The 22,668-nt window shown below is 61.9% G+C and overlaps 3 protein-coding genes across 5 annotated transcripts in view; all 3 read right to left on the reverse strand.

The window, feature by feature from the left end:
* Positions 1-1,523: 1,523 nt before the first annotated feature.
* Positions 1,524-6,283, reverse strand: SF3B4 (splicing factor 3b subunit 4). Its single transcript, XM_038167944.2, has 6 exons — positions 6,124-6,283; positions 5,794-5,922; positions 4,452-4,994; positions 3,882-4,076; positions 2,505-2,675; positions 1,524-1,847 (listed from the first exon to the last, which is right to left on the reverse strand). Exons 1-6 carry the CDS (start codon positions 6,155-6,157, stop codon positions 1,663-1,665), a joined length of 1,257 nt encoding a protein of 418 aa, XP_038023872.2. The 5' UTR covers positions 6,158-6,283; the 3' UTR covers positions 1,524-1,662.
* A 543-nt stretch (positions 6,284-6,826) lies between these two features.
* Positions 6,827-13,036, reverse strand: MTMR11 (myotubularin related protein 11). 2 transcript variants are annotated; one of them, XM_038167942.2, is made up of 15 exons: positions 12,798-13,036; positions 12,397-12,527; positions 11,663-11,735; positions 11,421-11,563; positions 11,072-11,334; positions 10,891-10,978; positions 10,701-10,789; positions 10,457-10,578; positions 10,265-10,328; positions 9,940-10,010; positions 9,673-9,845; positions 9,416-9,586; positions 9,018-9,206; positions 8,557-8,829; positions 6,827-7,684 (listed from the first exon to the last, which is right to left on the reverse strand). In XM_038167942.2, exons 1-15 carry the CDS (start codon positions 12,955-12,957, stop codon positions 7,553-7,555), a joined length of 2,142 nt encoding a protein of 713 aa, XP_038023870.2. In that variant the 5' UTR covers positions 12,958-13,036; the 3' UTR covers positions 6,827-7,552. The 2 variants fall into 2 exon arrangements, with proteins under 2 accessions (XP_038023870.2, XP_027300305.3); XM_027444504.3 differs by having other exon boundaries at positions 9,018-9,209; positions 12,798-13,035.
* Positions 13,037-15,459: 2,423 nt separating this feature from the next.
* The window catches only part of OTUD7B (OTU deubiquitinase 7B), a 33,488-nt gene continuing 26,279 nt past the window's right edge, over positions 15,460-22,668 (reverse strand). For both annotated transcript variants that reach the window (XM_027444479.3, XM_072027882.1), the window contains exons 10-12: positions 22,281-22,395; positions 21,168-21,252; positions 15,460-20,371 (exon numbers count right to left, since the gene is read on the reverse strand). In XM_027444479.3, coding sequence (XP_027300280.2) covers positions 19,067-20,371; positions 21,168-21,252; positions 22,281-22,395 — 1,505 coding nt within the window. In that variant the 3' untranslated portion in view covers positions 15,460-19,066. The remainder of the gene's footprint in view (positions 20,372-21,167; positions 21,253-22,280; positions 22,396-22,668) is intronic.

The raw sequence follows: 22,668 nt of genomic DNA on the forward strand, positions 1-22,668 counted from the left end.
GCACCCATCGCAAGCTAAACCCCAGAAGCCAAACCCCACAGCCCTTCAAATTCACTCCCTTAGGGTCTCCTCGCCTTCAGAGGTGTTTTTCCACACTGCATTAACGCGTCCTCCCCTGCACCCATCGCCCGCAGCGGGGGGGTTTCGGCGCTTGTCGTTTGAAGCGTTTGGATTTCAGATTTCAGCTCTTGCAGCCACGTTCTGCAGGCCTGGAGGTGAGAGAGCTGGGGCTGGGGGAACGTCAGGACACGCGGCGGAGCTCCTTCGGCACGCAGACCACAGCGGGGAAGGCAAAACGACAGCCCCACGCCTGGGCAGAGCGGTCCAAACAGCGGGCGTGTGGTAAACAGAGCTCATCAGGAAGGAAAAAAAAACACCTCCAGCCCAGCTGCCGGCTGCTCAGGAGCAAGCAGCAGAGCCCTTGGCAGCTTCTGGCCTCTTAACCAGCGAGGATTTACTGCTGATTTACACCTGAGACATCTCCTCCTCCCCCTTCAGCTCCGTTCCTCGAAGCGATAGCTGTGAAACCGTTTTCTTTTTCCTTTTCCTCCTGGCGCAGGTGGAGGAGCCGGAGCCGCGCAGCGCAGGCAGCACTCGGAGGGCCTCCTGCCTCGAAGGTGACACGAAATTCGCAGAGCGGTTTTGTTGCCTCCCCAGCAGGGTCTGGATCTCTCCAGACCTCACAGGCACGTCCCGAGCGACCCCGTGACTGCGAGGAGAAGCACGGCACCGTTCTTTCTCTTCGGCCCACGAGGGTGACCAGAGATGGGAGCTAAAGGTCAGCTTTAGCCCTAGGAAGTTCAAACGAAGCAGAAAGCAACCAGCAGAGAGGAAAAGCAGGGCTGGAAACGAGACGGCTTCTCTGCAGAAGGAAGAGCCACGGCAGCTCCCCGAGAAGAGTCCCTATAGCCAAAAAGAACCCGGAGCGCACGGAGACAACGCAGGGACCGGACCTGCTCCACCTCCTGCCCCCCAGAGCCCGCTCACCCCCAAATTTTGCTGCCCTGTGGGTTATATCATCCCCAAACCCACAGCTGGAGTGGTTTCCCGTGGCCGTGAGCGGTATCAAAACGGGGATCTCAGCAGGGAAGGACTGGGGAGAGCAGGTTTCACTGCCTAATCTCTCCTCCAAATGGCGTGGCCGTTTACCTGGGCGCTCTGGCACAAACATCCGAGGACGCAGCGGATTTTAGGGCTTCCTCATGCATTTTTGGCTGTTTTGGGGCTGGAGCACGTCAGCCAGCAGCAAACAGCCCAGGGGGAGCAGGAGATTGGGGGCTTCAGCCCCGATTCAGCACCTCACCGGGACGCAGAGCATCAGGACGAGCAAGGAAAGGGCAGGCAGCAGCCGAGGCAGGGACGGCCCCCTGCTCGTCAGAGGGTTTATTGGTAAATGGGCTTCACATAAAAAACAAAATCCCGTTAAAAATCCCGCGAAAAATCTTCTGGGTGGAGTTAAAAGGAGGGAGGAGGGAAAAAAAACGACCAAAATGAACACTATAAAAAGAAACGGGGGGAAAGATGGGGGGAATAAAAAAAAGAGGGGGGAGCTGTGGCGGGGATGGACCCAGCGACGCCTCCCGGGCACGAACACCTCAGTCCAAGGGGGAACGGAGGGCTGAGGATGGGGAGGGAGCAAGTCCCAGCAGGAAGCTTCTGCTTTTAGGGCAGGGGGCCCCTCAAGGGACCCCGCGGGGGCACCCCGGGGGGCCTCTGGGCGGGCCGGGGGGGCAGGGGGACCCTCTGGTAGCCGTAGGGTGGGGGGCGAGGGGGGCCGTTGTAGCCGTGGGGAGGCATCAGCGGAGGGGGGCCGCGCATCCCGTGGTGAGGCATGGGGCCGGGGTGACCTGGAGGGACAGAGCAAAGGGGTCAGCACCCGCCCAGCCCACCCAAAACCCCACCCAAAACCCCACCCTTGGGTGCTGGCCCCACCCCTGGCCCGCAGGTTGGTGGGAGCACCCTGACTGCGACCCTGGGGGGGTTCAGGGGGGGGGATCCTCGCCACATGGGGCTGCCTGGCTGGAGAAAACACCCAAAAACGCCCCAAAACACCCCAAAAACACCCCAAAAACACCCAAAAACACCCAGCGGAGCCGCCCCTCGTGTGTGTCACCCCCCCAGGGATGACCCCAAACCTCAAAATTCAGCACTGGGCAGCGTCTTTTTGTGCCATAATGATGGGTTTTATCCCCCACATTCCCTGAGGCAGGTGCCCAGCTCTGAGGGCCACGAGGCTGCCCCTTGCTGCCCCCCCAGGACCCCCAGACAGGGTTAAAGGACACAGCAGCGCTCAGCACCCCCCCTTTTTTAAACTTCCCCCCTTGGAAAACGGGAAAAACTCCCCCAGGCAGCCCTGCCTCCTGCAGGAGAAGCCCCACACCGCAGGGAATCCGAGGAAAACCCCCCCTCAGAGCCCCCAGACACCTCCCCGCAAGGAAGCAGCACCAGAGGGCACCACAAATCCCCAAATCCCCTGAGCAGCCTCTCGGGGGGGTCCCACTTACCCATGGGTGACCCAAAATGAGGTCCTCGGGGCGGCATCCCCATGGGAGGGGGGCCGGGGTGCGGCATGCCAGGCGGGGGGCGTGGCGGGGGCTGCCCTCCGGAGCCCGGGGGTCCTGGGTGGTGCTGGCCCATGCCGGGGGGGCCGTGGTGCACCTGCATGGGGGGCATTCCTGGGGGGAAAAAAAGGGGAAAAGAAGGGTTAGAAAGGGGGAAAAAGGGAGCTCGTGAGGGTTAAAACATCAGGCGGAGAATCCACGTCGAGTTTTCTGCTATCAAAACCAAATGGGGGGGGGGCAAAAAGCTCTGCCTCAATGCAGGGGGCGAGTTCTGAGGAATAAAGTGGAGGAAATAGCGCTTGGAGAGGAAATAAAAACGTGAAATCTTGCCAGCAAGCACGGTGCAGCCCTTAAAAAGGGTTCAGAGAGAAACCACCCCCCTCGGGGGTCTCAGGCAGGGCCCCCAGCAACGACCTCAAAACGTGCTCGGCGTGGCTGCGTCCCTCCCACCCTCTGTTTTTTGTTGTTTCCCTACGATTTTATCCTTTTCACCCCAATCCACAAATCCTTTCCTCCTGAGGAGCCCGAGAGCCTGATGCAGCTCTGCAGGGCAGCCTGCCGAGGGTAATTGGCTGGCTAAAGGCTAGAAAAGCAGCTTGAGGTCGGGGAGAGCAGCAGCCAGCTGCTCACAGAGCGCCCTAATCAGCCCTGACCACGCTCCCGAGCCAGGGGCTGCTCGAGAGCAGGCAGGAGGAGAAGAAATTCAAGCAGGAGGAGAAGAAATTCAAGCAGGGTTCTTTTTTTCCCCCATCTTTTTCTCAAACCGACGCCAATTTCCCTGAATTTCTGCGCTCCAGACTGCAGCCTGGATGTCTGGGGCTAAAAATGGGAGGGAAAGCAGAGAAAACATTTTGTTCTCGCCGCTCCAACGAGCTCCCGGCTGGCGGAGCCGCAGGCTGCGCCGGGGAGGTTCACACCTCACACAGGAATCAAGAGCTGGAGGAAAACAAAAACGCCTCGGAGCCTCCTCTGCAGCCTCCCAGCACAGCACCGGGGACTCCTGAAGATGAACCCGGTCTCATTTTCGCCTCGGCAGCTCAAGGGAAATCAAATCAAGGAGGGAATTATCCCCTAAATTACCTCCCGAAAACCCCACCGAGTTATTTCTGCACCTTTCAGCCTGGGGAGCTCAGGCTGCTGCTCAGCAGCCAACTGTGGATCTTCCCCCCCGAGCTCTCTACCACGGCCACACCACGCACAGCAGCTGATTTTTCCCCCTTTTACCCCAAAAAACACCTCGGGGAAGAAAGCAGAAGGGGGATTTACGCAAGGGCACCCCGCAGCAGAAAGGGATTTGGGCTTCCCGAGCTCACAGCTTACCTGGGTGATGCATCCCGCCGGGGGGGAAGGGGTGAGGGTGAGGGGGGTGCCCGCCGCTGGGTGCAGCCCCCGAGGGGGGGCCGGGGGCTCCTGCTCCTGGTGGCATCGGGGGGGGCGGCATGGCAGGGGGCATGCCGGGGGGCAGCGCTCCGGGGGGAGGCACCGGCGGGGGGAACGATCCTGGGGGGGGGAGGCCTGAAAGAGAGAGAAGGAGAGAGGGTTCGGTTGGGTGCAGCATGAAAAAAGTTAAAAAAAGGAACAAAAAAACAACAAAAACGGGCAACTGGGGAGGAGACTGAACACACAAACGGCCACAGCGACAAGAAAACGATCAGAAAATGACCAGAAAACACCCAAAAAAACCCTCGGGGTGAAGCAGGAGCTCAGGATCCGACCACTGGGTGCTGAGCCGGGTGGGTGCCAGGGACCTGCTGCCCCCAAAACCCCTCCCCAGCCCACTCTGCAGCCCACTGCTGCCACAAACCCCCCTGGGAGCCCCAAAACAGCCCCCAAACCCCCTCCTTCCCCCCCAACAGGGCGCAGAAACCCCTCCCCACCGCCCCTACCCACCCGGAGGGGTGACCCCGGGGCCCAGCGAGGTGACCACGGGGGTGGGGACCGAGGGCAGAGGGGGGGCGTCGGCGAAGAGCTGGTGGGGCCGATCCGCCTGCGAGAGGGGGTTTTGGGCTGCCAGCAGGCGCTCGGCTGCCGAGCCGTGCCGCTCGCCCTTGGAATCCTTCTTGAAGGCGTAGGAGACGGTGATGGGGCGGTTGCAGAGGTACTGCCCGTTCATGGCCTCGATGGCGGCGTCGGAGGCGTCGAAGCTCGCGAAGTTGATGAAGGCGTAGCCCTTGGAGTTGCCCGTGTCGGGGTCCCGCATGATTTTGGGCGTCTGCAGGATGACCCCGAAGGCGCTGAAGGTGTCGTAGAGCAGCTTCTCGTCGATCTCGGGGTCCAGGTTGCCGATGAAGATGTTGGCCCCCACGTCCAGGTTCTTGTTGTGGGCCGAGGCTTTGTTGACGCGGATCGGTTTCCCGTACAGCTTGATCATGTTCATGATCTTGATGGCGTAATCCGCGTCCTCCTCGCTGAGGAACTCCACGAACCCATAGCCTGCAACGAGGCAGAGGGTTTAGGAAGGGGCAGAAGCACGGCCTCGGGCTGCTCCCTGCTGCCTCCAACCCTGCTTGTTTTAAAAACAGAGCCCAAGAGCAGCGATCTGCCCTGCCAAGCACCCACCCCTCACCTCCCTCCACCTCCCTGCAGGGCCTCGATGTGCTTCGTGCAGTGAGGGGCCCAAAACTGAGCGCAGCACCCCAGGTGCGGCCTCACAGGATGAGGGGGAACAGGCTGAAGATGCACCAGGGGAGGTTTAGGTTGGATCTGAGGAAAAACTTCTTTACAGAAAGGGTTGGGAGGCATTGGGACGGGCTGCCCAGGGAAGTGGTGGAGTCTCCATCCCTGGAGGTCTTTAAAAGCCATTTAGATGTAGAGCTTAGGGATATGGTTTAGCGGAGGGCTGTTGGTGTTAGATCAGAGCTTGGACTTGGTGATCTTGGAGATTTCTTCCAGCCTAGGTGATTCTGTGACACTCACCGCCCTGCACTACCCCTGACACAACCAGGATGCCGCTGGCCTTCCTGCCCACCTGGGCATGCTGCTGACCAACTCCCCCAGCCCCTTTTCCCCTTTCCCCTTTCCCTCTGCCCCATTTCCAGCCCCCCTGCCCCCACCCCGCAGCCCTACACAGGGTCCCTGTGCCCCAAGAGCAGCACCCAGCACTTGGCCGCGTTAAACCTCACCCTGTTACCCTCAATCCACCCTCCCCACCCCCCCGCAGGCCTGTTGCCCCCCAGCACCCCCCCTCTCAGCCCCAGCTCGCCCTTCCCCAACCCCCCCGGAACCCCCTCACCTTGGTGCTGCCCGGTGACCCGGTCCTTGGGCATGTGCGTGTTGACCACGGGCCCGGCCTGGAGGAAGAGCTCCCACAGCAGCGGCTCGCTCACCTTCTCGTCCAGGCCCCCCACGTACACGGTGGCGTCTGAGGGGGGCACAGAGCGAGCGCCCCGTCAGGAGGAGGCGGCGGCGGGGGTAGGCCGCGGCCTAGCGGGGCGCCGCAGCTCGGCCTCCCGAGCCCGGGACCCCCCGAGGGTGAACCGTGAGGGGGAGCTGAAGGTGCCCAGCCCCCGTCGACCTCCCCCCGGCCCCCGCTGCCGCTCCCCTCCCGGTCCCCGCCGCTCACCCTGGTTCCGCTCCGAGATGGGCCCCGCCGCCATCTTGGCCCGCTCCCGCCGCCGGGACGGAAACTACGTAACGCGGCGCAACGCAAGTTGCGTAGCGCGGGGTGACGCCAGGCGCGTAACGCAAGCAGCGTAACGCGACGGCCGGGAGTCTACGCGATCTACGTAACGCAGCGCGATGGGAGCCGCGCAACGCAAGCTGCGTAACGCAGCGGAAAGTAAACGGCGTAACGGTGCAAAATGTGACATACGTCACGTAATCTACGTAACGCAGCGCAAAGTAACACATGTAACGCAAACTACGTAGTTCAGCCCGTTTAAACTGCGTAACGGAACGCATGTAACGTAATCTACGTAATGCAACAAAAGGTAACCCATGTAACGTAAACTACGTAGGGCAACGCTGCGTAACATGCGTAACGCAGCACAAGGCAATCTATGGAACGTAACTTGCGTAACGTAAGCTACGTAACGCTACGCAGCGCCTCGCGCCGTGACGTCAGCGCCAGGCGCTAGCCCCGCCCCCTCGCGGCCGGCCGGAAATGGCGTCGGCGCCATGTTGGGGCCGGGCCTGTTATGTCGCGATAGCCCCGCCGCGATAGGCGGCGATATCGGCCCCGCGGCCGGCAGCGCGGCTGGGACTGGGCACCCCCACCCCAGCCCAGAGCCCCCAGCCCGGGTCGTTCACTCAGAGCCACGCCGCAGTGCCCGCAGAGCCGCTTTATTGAGCTCCCCGACATAAATCGCGATAAAAAGTGCAAACCGCCGCGTGCGGGCGAGATCCCGACACAAACCTCGATAAAAGTGCACGGCCGGGGGCTGCCGGCGCTCAGAGCCCCCTTTTCCTCTTCACAGCCCCGGCAGCCCAGCCAAGCCCTGGGGTCCCTGCCCCTCCCATATCGCGACAGTGTGTCGCCGACAGGGGCGTGGCGCTGGGCCCCCAGCAAAGCTCGGCCCCTCTGGGAGCAAAGCGACCCCGCGGCGGGGCTGGAGGCGCAGGCCCCGGGGTGGTTAGCCCAGCCCCGAGGCACGTGGAGGTAGCAAGGATTTTAAGGCAAAAAAAGGGGAAATCGGCTGTGCCGGGGTGCCCGCGGCACCCCTGGGGTGCTCAGCCTCTTCCAGAGCAGCCGGGGAGCAGCGTGGCAGGAACTGGCCCCAAAAAGCCTGCGTTAGCCCCAAAAAGCAAACGCTGGCCCCAAAAAGCCTGCGACGGCCCCAAAAAGCAAGCGCTGGCCCCAAAACGCTGCAAAACAGCCCCAAAAAGCTGTCCCCAGCCCCAAAAAGCCCCAGGAGCCCCGGCAAGGAGCAGGGAGGCAGCAGTAGAGAGGCCACAAGGCGCTTTGGGGGCTGTTCCCCCCAAAAAAAACCCATAGGGGAGCCTTGGGGTCACCCCCCCGTGAGGGGCCGGCTCTGTCCCGCCGCTGTCGCGACTTATCGCGACGGTGCCAGGGGGCTGCCGGCGGCCCTGGTGCGGGGTCCCTGGGCTTGCCAGGCGCTGAGGCGGTCCTGGAGCAGCGTCAGCTCCTCCGCCAGCCCGGCCGGGGAGGGGGCGAAGCGGCCGTGCTGTGGGGGGGGGACGGGGGGGGGCACCCGTTAGGACAGACAGACGGACACGGGGGGCAGGGTGGGACCCCAAAACCCCGTCCTGCACAGGTTGGGGGGGGGGCAGGAATCTGATCCGAGACAGGGAGACCCTTGGGGGGGCACCCACCTGGGGGCCCCAGCATTGTGCAGCCCCCCCGGGACTCAGGTTCCCCTCTAGGGACCCAATTCCCCCCCTCCCATAACTCAGTTCCCCCCCCCATAACCCAATTTTCCCCCCTGTGACCCAGTTTCCCCCCCCATGACTCACTTTCCCCCCACTTCTCCCCCCAGCACCCCCCGGACCCCCCCAGCCCCCTTTTTCCCCCCCAGCCCCCTTTCCCCCCCCCCCCCAGACCCCCTCTATCCCCCTTTTTCCCCCCCCAGCCCCTTTTTTCCCCTCCCCAGCCCCCTTTTTGCCCCCCCAGCCCCTTTTTTCCCCCCTCCAGACCCCCCCAGACCCCTTTCCCCCCCCCGACCCCCTCCATAGCCCCCTTTTCTCCCCCCAAACCCCTTTTCCCCCCATCCCCCTCTTTCCCCCCCCCGACCTCCCCCAGACCCTTTTTCCCCCCCATAGCCCCCTTTTCCCCCCCAGCCCCCTTTTTCCCCACCTTTCCCCCCCCCAGCCCCTTTTTTCCCCCCTCCAGACCCCCCCCAGCCCCCTTTTCCCCCCCCATAGCCCCCTTTTTCCCCCCCCAGACCCCTTTCCCCCCCCAGCCCCCCTCCAGCCCCCCTTTTTCCCCCTCATAGCCCCCTTTTCCCCCCCCATCCCCCTTCTTCCCCCCCCCCAGATCCCCTTTTCCCCCCCTAAACCCCCTTTTTCCCCCCCCAACCCCATTTCCCCCCCCCCCCACCTGACTTTCGGGCAGGCCCCGCAGGTAGCAGCGACGCCAGAGCCGCACCGAGGGTCCCGCGGCGCAGGGCAGGAGCAGCCCCCGGGGGGGCTCGGGGATGGGGCTGCCCCCAGAGCCCCCCCCCCGTTCGCTGAGGCTCTCCAGGGAGGGGGCCCAGCGCAGCAACCGGGGGGGGGGGCGGCCGCTGCGCCACGGGAGGGGCTGGGGGCACAGCGAGCCCTTGGCCAACGCCAACACCTCCCCGGCCCCCCCGCCTGGCCAGGAATCGGGGGGCTGGGAAATGGGGGAAAAAACGAGGGGTTAGGGGAAAAAGGGGTGGAAAAGTTGGTGGTTGGGGAAAATGGGGGGAAAAAAGGGGGTTAGGGTAAAAAGGGGGTGGAAAAATGGGGGTTAGGGAAAATGGGGAAAAAAATGCAGGGGGGAGCCTTGAGCACTCCCCCCCCAGACCCCCCCCAGCTCACCGTGGCCGTGGTTTCGGGGTCCCCGGTGTTTTGGGGGCTCAGGGTGCCGCCCCCCCCCGCCGGGTTCCGAAATCTCGCCCGCTGCTGGGGGCTGTAGCGCAGCGCCCAGTCCCAAACTGGGGGCAGGCGGCTGCCTGCGGGGGGGTCCCAGCAGCCGTTCACCGGCGTGTAGGTCTGGCCGCGGGGCTGCTGCTGCGGGGAGGGGAGAAATAACGGGGTGAACCCCAAAAAAATTTGGGGAAAGGGGGGGTGAATTTAGGGCACGGATGGGGAAACCGAGGCACGGCGCCAACCGCGAGCTGGATGCGGCCGCTTTGGGGGGGCGAGGAGGATTCCCAGCCCCCCTAAACCTTATGGAGGGGTTTCGGGGGGGTCGCCGAGCCCCTGACCCCGCTCACCGGGCCGCCGCGGCCCCGTTGGCGCTGGCAGGTGAAGAGGAAGGTGCCGCAGTAGGGCTGGAAGGCGCCGTCGTGTAGGGCCAGCAGGAACGCCTCGGTGAAGCCGAAAGCCGCCGGGAACTGGCGCACCAACTGCCACGTGCAGTCCAGGAACAACGGGAACACCGGCGCCTGGGGGGGTCCCAACCAACCCGTCACCCCCCCATCTCATTTGGGGGATTTCAGATGGATTTAAGGTTTTTTTTGGGGTCGCCCACCTCCTCCCGGGGGTTGCCGCGCCGCAGCCCGAGGCGGCGGGGAAAGGGGTGGCCGGCGGCGACCCACTCGCGCTGCACCAGGCTCTGGAAACCGGGGAGGGTCCGGGCGTGGGGGTCGGCCAGGAGCTGCACCAGGGAGGCCAGCAGGCAGTTGAGGTCGCGGTCGGAAGGTTCTGGAATGGTGAAAAATTAAGGGGGTGGTGGTTTTGGGTTTTTTTTTTGGGGTGCCCCCCCCCCGATCCGTCTCACCGCGCCGCCCGGTTCTACCTTGCAGGAGGACGCAGCAGCGGCGCCCCGCCAGCAGCGATGCCACCTCCACGGCTTTCCTCAAGCAGGCGCTGGGGTGAAGAGGGGTGCAGGGGGGGGTCAGGGCACCCCAAAATATTGCCCCCACCTGCCTGGGGGGTCTCTACCCCCCCCTCCAAACCGTGGGATTGGGGTATCCACCCCTCCGCCGTGGCACCTCGTCGCCCTGCGGCTGCTGGGGGTGATGGGGGGACCCCGAAACGGGGTGGGGGGCCAAACGGGGGGGGGGGGGGAGAATTTTTAGGGTCGGGTTTTCCCCCACACCCCAAAATTGCCCCAAGCTCACCGCACGTGGTCCAGCCAGCGCGTCGCCTCCAGCGCCGACAGCCACTTCTCCTCGGGCGCCGCGCCTGCGCCGTGCGGGCAAAAGGAGGGGGGGGTCAGGGCAGAGCGTGGAGCCTTGGGGTGTCCCCCCCCATGCCCCAAAACCCCAGAATGAGCTTTGGGGAACCCCCCAATGTCCCCGTCCCCCTCTCACCGTGCAGGCAGAGCGCCCACAGCTTGAGGTGGGCGAGTTGGATGTCGGCCAGGGTGGGCAGCTCGGCGGTGTCGGCCAGCACGCACGGCCCGTGGCCAGCACGCAGCAGCGCCTCCAGGCACCTGGGTGAGGGGGGGGGACACGGAAAATTTACCCCCTCCCCGTCCTCTCCTCGGGCTGGGAAGCATCCCCGAAACTTCACAACCCGGCCCCAAAATCCTCGCCAAGGTCAGGGGGGGCTCACCTCACGTCCTCGCTGCCCGGCTCCGAAGCCGCGTGGAAGCCGGCGGATCTCAGCAGGTCGCTGCCGCCCGGGTGGTGCCAGCACAGCCGCTGCGGGCGAGACGGGGACGGGGGGGGGGACAGGGGGACACCCCCCAGGTCACCCCTCCCTCGGCAGCACCCCAATTCCTCCCTCCCGCCCCGGCACTCACGGGCACGCGGCGCTCCTCGAAGTGGGCGAACGTCCGCTTCAGGTCGTGGTCCAGGAGCCCGCTGGGCACCCACAGGTAGCGGGGCAGGCTGTGGGCAAATTGGGGGGCGGGGGGGGTGTGGGGTGGGTGCCCCCCACCCCCAAAAAGCGGGGTGGGGACCGGCAGCCCCTTGGAGCCCTACCTGGGGGCCATGTCGAAGCGCTCGTTGATGGCGCTCACCCTCCAGCCCGCAGCGCCCTGGCGCTTCAGCTCCTTCTCCCAGTCGGGGAGGCTCTCGAAGAGCAGGGTGGGGGCCGAGCCTTCCTCATCATCACCCTCCTCCTCCTCCTCCTCTTCTTCATCCTCCTCCTCCTCCTCCGGCTTGGTTTCTGCCCAGGAGCTGCTGTCCCCGCTGTCCCATGGCCACGTGGCCGTCTCCCGCGCCTTGGCGATGGCGTTGGCCAACTGCAGAGAGGAGCGAGGGGACGGGGACGGCGCGTGAGCCCCCCACCCCTTAAAATTAAACCCGGGGTCGCCCCCCCCCAGCTCACCCGGTACGCCTGGGGTGCCAGCCCGTTCTCGTGGAAGTGGAAGCGCAGCAGGCGGAAATCCCGGCAGAAAATCAGCAGCTCCTCGGGGATGAACTTGAGGGTGGAGGCGGCCGTCAGCACCTTGGCCTTGGTGAAGCTGCTGCCTGCGGCGGGATGGGGGCGGCCGTCAGGGCCCACCGAGCCCCCCCCCCCAACCCCATTTGTCCCATTTGGGTGCTGTTTCCCCCCTCCCGGTCCTTTACCTGCCACCAGCTTGCGGATGCAAGGCAGGGCCACGTTGTGCTCGCTCTGCAGCGGGGCGACGGAGCCGGGAGGCTGCAGGGGATTTGGGGATTTGGGGATTTGGGGAGCCACCCCCGTACCCCAAAAAGGCAGCGGGGCTGCAGCTGGGACCCCACGGCCTCTGTCCAGCCGGTGCCGTGACCCGCGGCAGCCCCTGTGCCCCCCCCTCGGTCCTGCAGCGAGGAGTTCCCCGGGTGGGGGGGGGAATGGGGATCGTGGTTCTGTGTCCAAGGAGGGGGGGGGGGGACGGGGATGGGGTCGGGAACATGGCCGGGATGGGGATGGGGTGAAGCAGGGGTGCAGCCGGGATGGGATCAGTGTGGGGTCAGGATGGGGCTGGGGTCAGGATGGGGCTGGGATTGGGGTTGGGATGGGGCTGGGTTTGGGGTCAGGATGGGTTTGGGATTGGGGTCGGGATGGGGCTGGGTTTGGGGTCGGGATGGGGCCAGGATTCCACTGGGATCGAAGCAGGACGGGGTCAGGATGTGCTGGGGCCGGGGCTGGGATGCAGCCGAGACGGGATCGGGACACGGCCGCGTTGGGGCTGGCTGGGGACGGGGCTGCAACCAGCAGAGGGTCAGGACCGGGAGCGTTTGGGACCAGGAGGCAGCGAGGTCGGGGTCGGGGTGGAGGGGATGCAGCCGGGCTGAGCTCTCAGGGGTCTTTTTGGGGGGGGTCACGGGGGGGTCCCCACCTGCACGCCGTGCCCGGGGGCGGCCAGGAAGGCGACGCGGAGGTTGGTGCAGACCAAGGTGCCCGGCACGGAGCCGTCCCCTTCACGGCACCGCAGCCGCACGCCCGCAGCCTCCTCCAGCACCACCTCCCCTGCGGGACGGGGCCGGTTGGCCTCCGGCGAGGAGGGGGCTCACGGGGGTGGTGCCCCCCCCATGCCCCCCACCACACCCCCCACACCCAGGGGGGGTCTCTGCAGGCTGTAGGTGACCCCCCCTAACACCCCCCTTGCCATCGGTCCCCGTGTCCCCGGCCTCCCCCCCGTGCCCCCCTTGGCGACCCCAAGGCTCCGGCACCGCGGAGGCCCCCGGCATCCGGCCACCTGCCCGCGGCCGGCGGAGGCTCGGCGGTGGAGGCTCCTACCTGGGAGGCCGGGGAAGGCCGAGCGGCTGCCTCCCCTCTCCCCGTTCATGGCGGAGGACTTTGCCCGCCCGGGCGGGACGGGAAAGGGCCGGGAAGGAGAGCGGGGAACCCGAGGAGGCAGCAACCGCCCCGTTTCGGCCGCCCGCGGCCCCCCCGGCATCCCGCGGCCTCCGCTCCCCGAGCGAGGCCGGCTCCTGGCAGCGGGAGGCCAGGGCGGAGCGGAGGCGGCGGCGGCAGCGCGGGGCTCGCCGCCAGCCTCAGTTTCCCCCCGCGGTATTGGAAGGGGGGGGGGAAGGTGTTCAATGAATGGGGTGGGGAGGGCAGGGGGAGCCCCCCCGTGGGCATGGGGGGGGCTCCGAGCAAGGTCCTGGCACCCCCAAAGGGATGTGGGGTGCTGGGGGGCATGGGGGGGTGACGGCTCCCTGAACCCCCAAAGGGATGCGGGGTGCTGGGGGCGCAGGGGACACACAGCTCCTGGCACCCCAAAAGTGATGCCTGGTGCTTGGGGGGGGGCACGCGGCTCCCTGGATGCCTGGTGCTGGGGGGATGCACTGGAGAAGGGACGCCAGGTACTGGGGACGTGCGGGGGGGACCTGCAGCTCCCAGCACCCCAAAAGGCATCACTGGTGCCAGAGGGGGGTGCCCAGCTCCTGGCACCCCACAGGGGGCTCACGGTGCTGGGGGGAGGACACGCAGCTCCCTAAACCCTATAAGGGCTGCAGCAGGGGATGCTCAGCTCCCCACACCCCATAAGGAGCCGGAGGAAGGGCACTCAGCTCCCCAAACCCCACAGGGGACTCGTGCACAGCCGGGATTCACCCGGTCCCATTCGGGTGCCCCCGTCCCGTCCCCGCACCTTCCCCCGGGGGCACCCCGAGGCTCCCGTGGGCTCCCCACGGAGGCCAAGCGGCGGTGCCGGGGAGGATCGAGGCGCTCCGTGACTCATCGCTGAGGCATCGCCATCCCCTCCCAACCCCGGAAAAGCCGCCGCTGGCCGGGCCGTGCCAAGCGGCACCGCGTGGGCCCCCCTCGGGGGGCTCTGGGGGGCTCCGGGGGTCCTGACCCCGCTCCCGGCAGCAGGTGGAACCCCCGGGGACCCCAAAAGCCAACCCCGCTGGCTCAGCCCCTCTGGCCAGGGCAGGATTGGGGTGGCCAAGATCCAAGAACTGGCACCGGCTAAACCTTGGGAAGGCGTGGGAGCACTAAAATCCTATTTGGGGCCCTTTTTGCCTCCAGCTTTTTGGGGGAGCCTCAGCGTCGTGCACCCCAATTTTCCACCTGTAGGAAAATCACCCGGCAGCACAGCCCCAGGGCCCCCGGGGGGGGGGGCTTGGATGGGTCCCCAGCTCCAGCACCTTGCGGATGAGAAGAATTTCCTGCGGGGCTTGGGGCCAGGAATCGGCTCCAAGGCCAGGGATCGGCGCTGGGGCAGCCTCTGCGCCAGCTCGGGGTCAGCCCGGGCCGTGGGGCTGCCCCGAAAGCTGCAGGAAAATTGGCGAGCCGGCACCGACGTGGCGCTGAGCACGGCCCTGGGAGGAAAGGAAAGTGCCAAGGGCAAGAATAAAAAAAAATCCCACTGCTCTAGGGGCTGGGGGGAGGCAAAGAAACCCCGCAGGAACCTGCTCTGAGCTCCCCTGACCCCACAGGGGCTCTCAGCGCCCGGGAGCACCACGGCACGTTTCCAACCGGCCCCAAAACCTCACCCCGCATCCCCCAGCCAGCAAACACCCCAAACACCCCCCAATTTGCATTATTAAGGGCACAAAGTTTGGGAGCAGCCTGCTTTGGGGTTTAGAAGCAGCTCCAAAATGTGGGGAGCTCGATGGCACCAGGACACCCCCGGGACGTCCCCGAAAGGGAGGCATGGGGCTGGGGGCCATCAGCAGAATCCTTCCTCGGGCTCCCAGCCAGGCCTGGCTGCAGCGTGGGGGCAGGTGGATGGAGCAATAACTGCAATAATTGGCATTTTTTTCTGCCCCACAGGAGGGAGCGGAGCCGTCCCACCCAGCCTGGGGCGCCCCCGTAACGCCCCACGGTTAAAATCCAGGGGTGCTGCACCCAGAGCCGGGGCGAAGCCTCCGAGCGTTGGCCAAAGTCCTGCGAGTCCACGCGGGGATCAATCCAGCTGCTGCACCCAGACCTTTGCTCTTCGCCCCGCTGATGCCTTCTGAACCCAAACCTGCACCCAGAAACCCCGTTTCACCCCCAAAATAGCGCCACGGGGAGGAAGAGGGTGCAGGCGTGCACGGCCCCGGGGCTGGATGGAGCCGGCTGCAGCTCCGTGGGTTTTCCTAATTTCGGAACCCACCGAAGCAGCCGGCGTTGGCAAGGAGCTGGATTTTATCACCACGCCATGCTAAGCCTCGGGTGGGTTTTAAATCCTTCGCCTGACTGCCCCAAAACACCGGGGGAAGGCCCCTCCAGAAGGGGAACGAGGGACGTGACCAGGGCTGGAGCAGCAGCTGGGGGGGGGCCCTTTAAAAGCAGCCCCCCAGGGAGCACCCAAAGAGAAGAAATTCTCCCCGAACTCCCCGTATGGATGGGAAAAGCCAAGAAACCCAACATGTCCCCAAAAAACATTTGGGGGGGGGATGTGGTGGAAGGGCCTGGAGTGGGGGCGACGCTCGTCCCGAGGTGAAGGAAGGAGGCACGGCCGCCGGCGGTGGTAATTAGTCGAACGTCGTTTATTGTCAGTGAATCTAGGGTAGCATAAATGAAGGGTGCCGTGAACAGCCCGATTACAACGCGCCATCTAGTGCTCAGTACAGCAGTGCTCGAACAAGGAGTAGAAATCGCCAACCCGATATTAATTTAAAAAAAAAAAAAAAAAAAGGATTTTGCAGATAAACGGTTGCAGAATTAATTCAGGTCACCTCTTGTGCGATGGGTGAAGACCGGAGCATCCCCCCCCAACACCTCCCTGGGGGATGTTACGGAGCTCGTTTGGGGAGCCTGGGCGAGACGGCCGAGATGGGGCCAAAACCCAGGCTGCAGGATGGGAGCTGGGGCTAAAACAAAACAAAAACGGCCCAAAAGGGTCGTGGATCTTTACTGCAGGAGGGCCAGGCTGCGCAGAACCCCCCAGGTCCCGATGGCAGCAAAGTTTCTTCCCGTTACACCGCTAAGGGCACTTGTTTCGAGACCTTGGGATCGAGTCGCAGCCTCCCCTTCCCCATCTCCTTCGCACGCCGGTGGGGCAGATGCAGGAGAAAAACCCTCGGGTGGTTTGGTGCCTCCCACCCCCCTTAAAAAAAAAAAGGTACCAAAAATATATCGAGCCCCTAAAATACATCAAAACCCTCAAATACGGCGTGGGCAGGGGCTTTAGCGTGGTTACGGAAAGGAACGGGTGGTTGGTAAATGTCTTCCAATAAATATAAGTTGTCTTTAATAGTCCCATAGAAAAAAAAAAATCAATCATTAGTTTCACCATAAAGGAAACAAAAATGACCTGAAAAAATCCTTAGCAGTACTGAAGAAACGCGGCCGATTCCCTCGATTCGGTGAGTAAGGCAGGAAGGTTTGGGCTCAGGGATGCTCGGGGAACAGCTGAGATTCTGCACTTCGTAGAAAAAATACTCTTTGCTATTTTACTCTTTTCATTGGAAACCTAATTTTGCCTGAAGTTGTGTTTTTTTCCCCCGTTTTGACTTTAAAAAAGCTACTAACTGTAGTGACGGCGATAAAAACGGCAGATTGAGCACAAGCCACGGGGCTGGGCTTCAAAACCGACCCCAAAATGGGGAATTGGGGAATTAATTTGGGGGGAACTTCGCCCCTCACCTCCACCCCCAGGGTCCCGGGGCTGCGGCCGTCGGGGATCCGCGGCCAAACCTCACCGGCAGGGCCATGGCATCAGCAGTGGGCACAAAGCACTCATCCAAAATCCCCTTTTCTCCCCCAAAAACCCTCAGGAGGAGGAACTCCGGCAGCTGGCTGACACCAGCTGCTCCGCACGGCCCCCTCAGGTGGGTTGGGGTTGGCCGAAATGGGGACAATTCTCCCCAAAACAGCAGGAGAGGGGCAGCGAGCTGTTGGAGCAGCGATTTGTGCCTTCTTTCCTCCCCTGCCTGGGGTTTTGGGTGGGGGGCACGGAGCGGCCCCGCTCCTCGCGCTCTCGGCAGCCCCCAAAGGATTCTGCTGCTCTGGGGCACAGGAAAAAGAAGAGGCAGAAAGCGATCCCCGCACACCAAGTTGGGTTTTGTTTCATTTTAAAAAAAAAAAAAACACGACTTGGGTTTGATATTTGGGTTACACCAACGGATTGATGCGGGGTGACCGGGGGGAGAGCCACCAGCACGGAACCGACCGCGTGCGCTCTCGCCCCTGCAGTGAATCCAACGCACCTGAAGCCAACCCCAGGGAGAAATTCGCCTCCTTGCATCACTCCAGGATCAGAGCACGCCCGAAACATTCACCCTGAACACCTCCCCGACTGTATGCCAGCCCCACGGCCCCACGCTGCTGGGAAAAGGGACCCTAAAGAAAACCCCACCTGCATCGACTTCACTTCAGTGCCCCTTTGGCAGCCGGGCAAGGCTTATCTTAAAGCCAAAAGCAGCCATCTCCGACAGGAAAAGCCTTATTTTGGGGCTGGGTTGGGTTTTTTTAGACGTACATTAAACCTTTAAAACTTGTACGTTAGAAGAAAGCCTTAGTGTATTTGTGAGAATAAGGCTTCAGGTGAGTCCCCAGTGTTAAGTACACTTTCACCCTCTCTGCCCCTTTCTCTTTTCCCTTCTCCCTGTGGCGGGCGGGGGGGGATCAGCGCGGGAAGGGATTGCATAGTTTGGTGCCTTTTGAAAAAAAAAAAAAAACAAAAACCAAAAAACGAGGGAATGTTGTAAAGCTTTGACTCATCAGCGTAATTCACGTTTTATTTCCACGCGGTCAAATGCTGAACTTTTTGCTCTATACAGGACTGGAACGAGGATCGAGTCCAGTTCGGGATCTACAGTTACAAAAAAAGATCTGTGCAAACATTGCAGTGCTAAAGTTACACCCGCCCCGAAAAACGGGGAGCTCGGGGCAGCGCTCGTGCCGCGCCGCGGGGCTCGGCCGGGGAGGAGGGGACGTAGTGGATGGACCACAGCGAGTGTGGGAGGAACGCAGGAACGGGTTCGTTATTCTTACATTTCACTCTTTAGCCCTATTATCAAAAATATCTTTAATATTACTCAGCCTAAGGTCAGTTAACGTGGCTCAGCAAAATGGAGCCGAGTTAATTCTATTCAGCAGAACAGAGGTAGTATGGAAGTAGCTTGCTCAAGTAGAAAGAGTTATCGTGTGTGTGTGGCCACGCACAGCTGTAAGCTAAGGGCAGCCCGGTGCAGATTTACCTCCCGGTGCCTCGGGGCGCTCTTTGTCCTCCCTGCTTCTCCACGCCGTCGGTTATTGCTGGGTGGAGACACTGACCTCGTTTCTCCGTCGATTCTAAGTCGCTTGGACTGTACCGGTAACGGTTCCGCACAGCACTTCTGCAGGAAAACTCAAAGCCACTCAGCGCTGTGACCACCCCGTCCCCCTCCCACCCCAAGAAGAATTTGAAAGTAAGGTTTAAAAACAAAAGAGCCGAGCCCCTCGGAAGGGCAGCGCCCCGAGCCCGCTGCTGCGGGGTGCTGGGAGACGTCCGCTGGGCTCAGACGAGTTCAAACCGAAAACAAAAACGAAATAAAATAAAATAAAATAACGTCCTCTTCCGACTAAGCTCCTCTCAGTACCAGAAAACATCACGTAAAATAAAAACGGTGTTAAAAAAAAAAAAAAAAGAAATTAAAACCTCTCGATTCAAAGGTCTGAGACTTTCTAACTGAAATTGCTGGGGCATTTTTCGCTCGATTCGGGAGAAGCGCTACGAGAAGTGAGGGTGGAGCCCGGCCGGAGGACCCGTGGGGCGCTCGCTGCCCCCGAAGCTTTGGTCTGGATGGGCGGCGAGGAGCCCCCTGCGCCTCGTGCTCCGACCTCAGCTCGCCCTCCACAGCGGCTGGCTAACCCCAGCCCGGCTGGCTACCGAGCCCCCCTGGCTAACCCGAGCCCCCCCTGGCTAACCTGAGCCCCCCCTGGCTAACCAGAGCCCGTCCAAGGCGCCCGTGCTCGTGGCGAGGCCGTGGGGAGGAGGGCATCGTGCTCCTCAGCCCGGCCAGGCGCCCACCGCCTCCCTCCTTCCACGGACAGGGAGAGGAGCGTGGGGAGGGGAGGGGGGGAACTCCGGGCGTTATTGCAGCCCCCCATGTGCCACGGGTCCGAAGAGCAGCGCGGGCACAGAGCGCTCAGAACCTGTGCACCAGAGCCTCCCGCTCCTTGCGCTTCAGCTCCTCCCTGTAGCAGCAGGAGCAGAAGTTGCCGGTTTCTGGGTGCCCGTAGAAGCTGCAGTTGGGCTGCTTGCATTTGGTCTGCTGGACGTTATAAAGAGCCCGGCCCCTGCTTTTGTCCGCTCCTTTCTGCGAGCCGTCCTGCTCCGCGTGCTCCCGGCAGCCGTTGCTGTGCGGGGCCGAACCGCCAGGTCCCTCGCGCTCCGCCGCCGGGAAACCGGGCTGAGAATCCGTGTCCGTGGGGGAAAATCGCCCGGCGTGGGATGGGCTGGAGGAGTGGGGGCTCGGCCGGGGCTGGCCGCAGTGCCTGGGGAGGGTGGCGTAAGGGGGGAGGCTGCTGCAGGGCCCCCCCGCGACCTGGCGCCGGCCGTCGGGGAAGCCGGGGGGGTGAGATCCTTCGGTGCTGCTGGCCACCGAGGGCCGGGGGAAGGTGAAGACGCCCGAGTAGCTGGAGGGAAAAGCTGCCATCTTCGCGCCGAGGGCCAAATCCGGGGTCTGGATGGCGTAAGCAGGAGGAGGCTGGGGGTACGCGGGGCTGAGCATCACCTCCTCGCCCTTGTGGGCGTTCAGCTCCGGCTCCAGCCTCTTGGCGGGGGCAGCGCTCGCCAGCGCCTTCTTCTCTGCCTCCTTTTGCTTCTGCTCGGCCAAAAAGCGCTCCTCGGCGTCCAGCAGGTACTGCTGGATCATCTCCTCCTGGTACTGGAGCCTGTTGCTGGTCTTGAGGTGGCCGGCGAAGATGAACTTGCGCTCTCCCTGCATGGCAGCCCGGAGGATGCTGAGGCTCAGCCTCACGTCGTTGCTGTACTTGTAGGGGTCCGAGGGCTTTTCGGGGGCTGCTTTCCCCGGGCAGGTTTTCTCCACGGGAGCCGACAAGTCTCCTTGGGAAGATTCCTCTTTGCTTCCTTTCCTTGACTTCAAGGATCCCTTCTTTTTCTTCTCCAAGGTATCTCCCTGCCCGTTGCTCACGCCTCCCTTCATACTTTTGCTGTGCATCAACCCTCCCATGTTCTTTTTTAGCTTACTTCCCAAAGTCTTGCCAAAGCTGCCCAGCTTGTTAGCAACCGAGTCTGCTCGTTTTTTATCCTTTTCCTTGTCCTTTTCTCGGTCTTTCTTTGGTTTCTCTTTGTCCTTGCAACCCCTGCTGCCACCGTTGCTTGCCGAACTGCTGCAGACCGACTCCTTGTCGGACTCCCCTGACTCCGCAGCTGATCGAGCGTCATCTCCTGCAGAGGCTGTGGGGGATTCTGGCTGGGCCAGAGGCGCCTAGGGAGAAAGAAAACACATATCAAAGTCAGATAAGTTCCTCAGATAAACCTTTTCAGGCTGAAGGTGAAATAAATGGAGGCAAGCACTCGCTAGGAGAACAGAGGGGACAAGTGGTGGCTCTCAGATCCGGAGTTATTTCGTGTCAGCGCTGCAGCCAAAGAGCGACCCGCAGAATTCAGCACACGCCCTGGCCGTGTGCTGCTTTCAGACAGATCAGAACAGCTCACGTGTAAGTTTGGGGAGTTTTCTCCAAAGAGAGGAGGAGAAAAAAGCAACACAAGCAATAAAAAGCTAACAAACAAAGAAATCCTTCACGCCTGGCAGCCCGGTGACACTGCTAAGGCTGCTGCCACAGGGATGTTGGAAGCAGGCAGAAGTTCCCAGAGCTCCACGAGTCAGTCCCGACAACGAAAGGTCCCAGGAAAATTACAGTCAAGCCGCAAGTCAGCTTCTGGTGGCCACAAACCAACAGTTTGTGTTTGTCTTGGAATAGGCAGCAGCCGGCCTCGCTGCCAGACACCTACACAGCAGGCTGCGCCGCTCAGCAGGACGTGCGAGGGCTGAGCTTCAGCTTTGCAGGAAGGACAAAAACAGGCAGGAAAAGCTCGAGAGAAACGCGCAGGCACAAAAACACGAGTTGTTTGTCTGCTCGGAGCTGCGCTTGCTGCCTTTTCCAATGGAAGCACAGACAACCTCACGTGAAGGAGGGCTGCGCAGATGACGACTTCGCTCCCGCCGGGCCCTGCAGAAGGGGGGCTTAAATAATTAAAGAAACCCCCCCTCCTCTCCTTACCTGCGTGTCACAAGGCAGCGTGATCCATTTAACATTCATGTAGCTGTGCAGCAAGTGCAGCTTGGCTTCCAACGATAGCGTCACACTAAAATTTGAAACAAGCACAAGAAGTCAGAGTCAAGTCTTTACCAAGGCATTTGCCCGTTGTATTTATGTTTAAAACGCATGTTTTAACAGGTAAAAACCATCAAGGCAGCAGCAATACAAAAGGTAACGTTTTTGAAGCCTTTTAATTAAAAAGGAAATGAATAAGTAAGAAGATTCCTGTATGTCAGAATCGGGTTTGCTACAAATTAATACCAACCTGGCAAATAATCTTACAGGTACACGAGACGAGTAACAAAAAAGCAGATGTCACAGATCTAAACAGAGCTAGTTTCAAAATGATTTTCCTCTCCACAAAAACAACTTCAGAAAAAAAAGCAAAGATGTTTTCTCAACAATTTCCACTTGTCATTTTGTTTCCATCAAAAACACACAGTATTTCCTATCAGTTTTAAAAAAAACAAACTCAAAACGCAGTATCTGTACCGCGCAATACCGTGTCGCTAAAACCTGCCCTGAGCTTTAATAAACGTGCTGATCTTGGAGGTTTTTACGTTTCCTAACCCGAAGTCATATGATGGCCAAGTCATGCTTCCAGCTCTCCGACCACGACGCCCACTGTTGGTGACTCCTGGCTCAATAACAGGAAACTCGCTGCTACCAAACCGTGCTGCAGCTCGCCCGTGGTCTGAGCCCAAACCAGGACGGGTGTCTGCCTGCAAGCAGCCCTCCAGCTCCTGGGGCTCATGGGCAAAGGTATTTGTTCTCTCTGAGGATGCAGGAAGGGAAAAATGCACCTTTTTGTGCCGGAGAACACAGGCTACAATCCCTGACCCTCCTTATCGAAGCCGGTAAGATGTCACCACCCTTCCCAAAATATATCAAAACACTCAGGACCTCAGAAAAAAAAGGAAAAAAAAAAGAAAAAGCTGCTCTGTCTGCACTGAACAGGTTCATACCCCAGCACAATTTCAACCCAGACACAAGAAACCCCCCAGTGCTCGTGAGCAGCTGGGGATAAAGACCGAACCGCGCGGCTGCGACCGCTCCGGCGTGCAGACAACCGACCTGGCCAGCTTGACGTTGTCACTGTCGTCTTTCCCCCACTGCCAATCCTTCCCGGGATCCACGGCGAAGTGCACGGGGAGCAGCTTATGCTCGGAGTCTGTCAGGGGGATCACAGCTGCGGGAGGAGGAGAACAGAAAGCCCACTTACTGCCCGAATTGACGAGGTTTGGCACGCTGCGCCCAGGCGACAGCGCCTGTCACTTCTGCGCCGCGTCTCCCATCAGTCGCCCGAACTGCAGTTGACACAGAAGCCTGACGTCGATCTCCAGCATGCTCCCCACATAAATTAAGCTTTCTTCACGTCACCCTCTTCCTCCAGCCTGTCTAAACCCCATGAGAAGGCAACTTTTCACAGCATCAGCAGCCGAGCTCGGGGCGATCCCCAAAA

The sequence above is a fragment of the Anas platyrhynchos genome, chromosome 26 (genome assembly GCF_047663525.1).
Source record: "Anas platyrhynchos isolate ZD024472 breed Pekin duck chromosome 26, IASCAAS_PekinDuck_T2T, whole genome shotgun sequence".
Taxonomy (NCBI): Eukaryota; Metazoa; Chordata; class Aves; order Anseriformes; family Anatidae; genus Anas; species Anas platyrhynchos.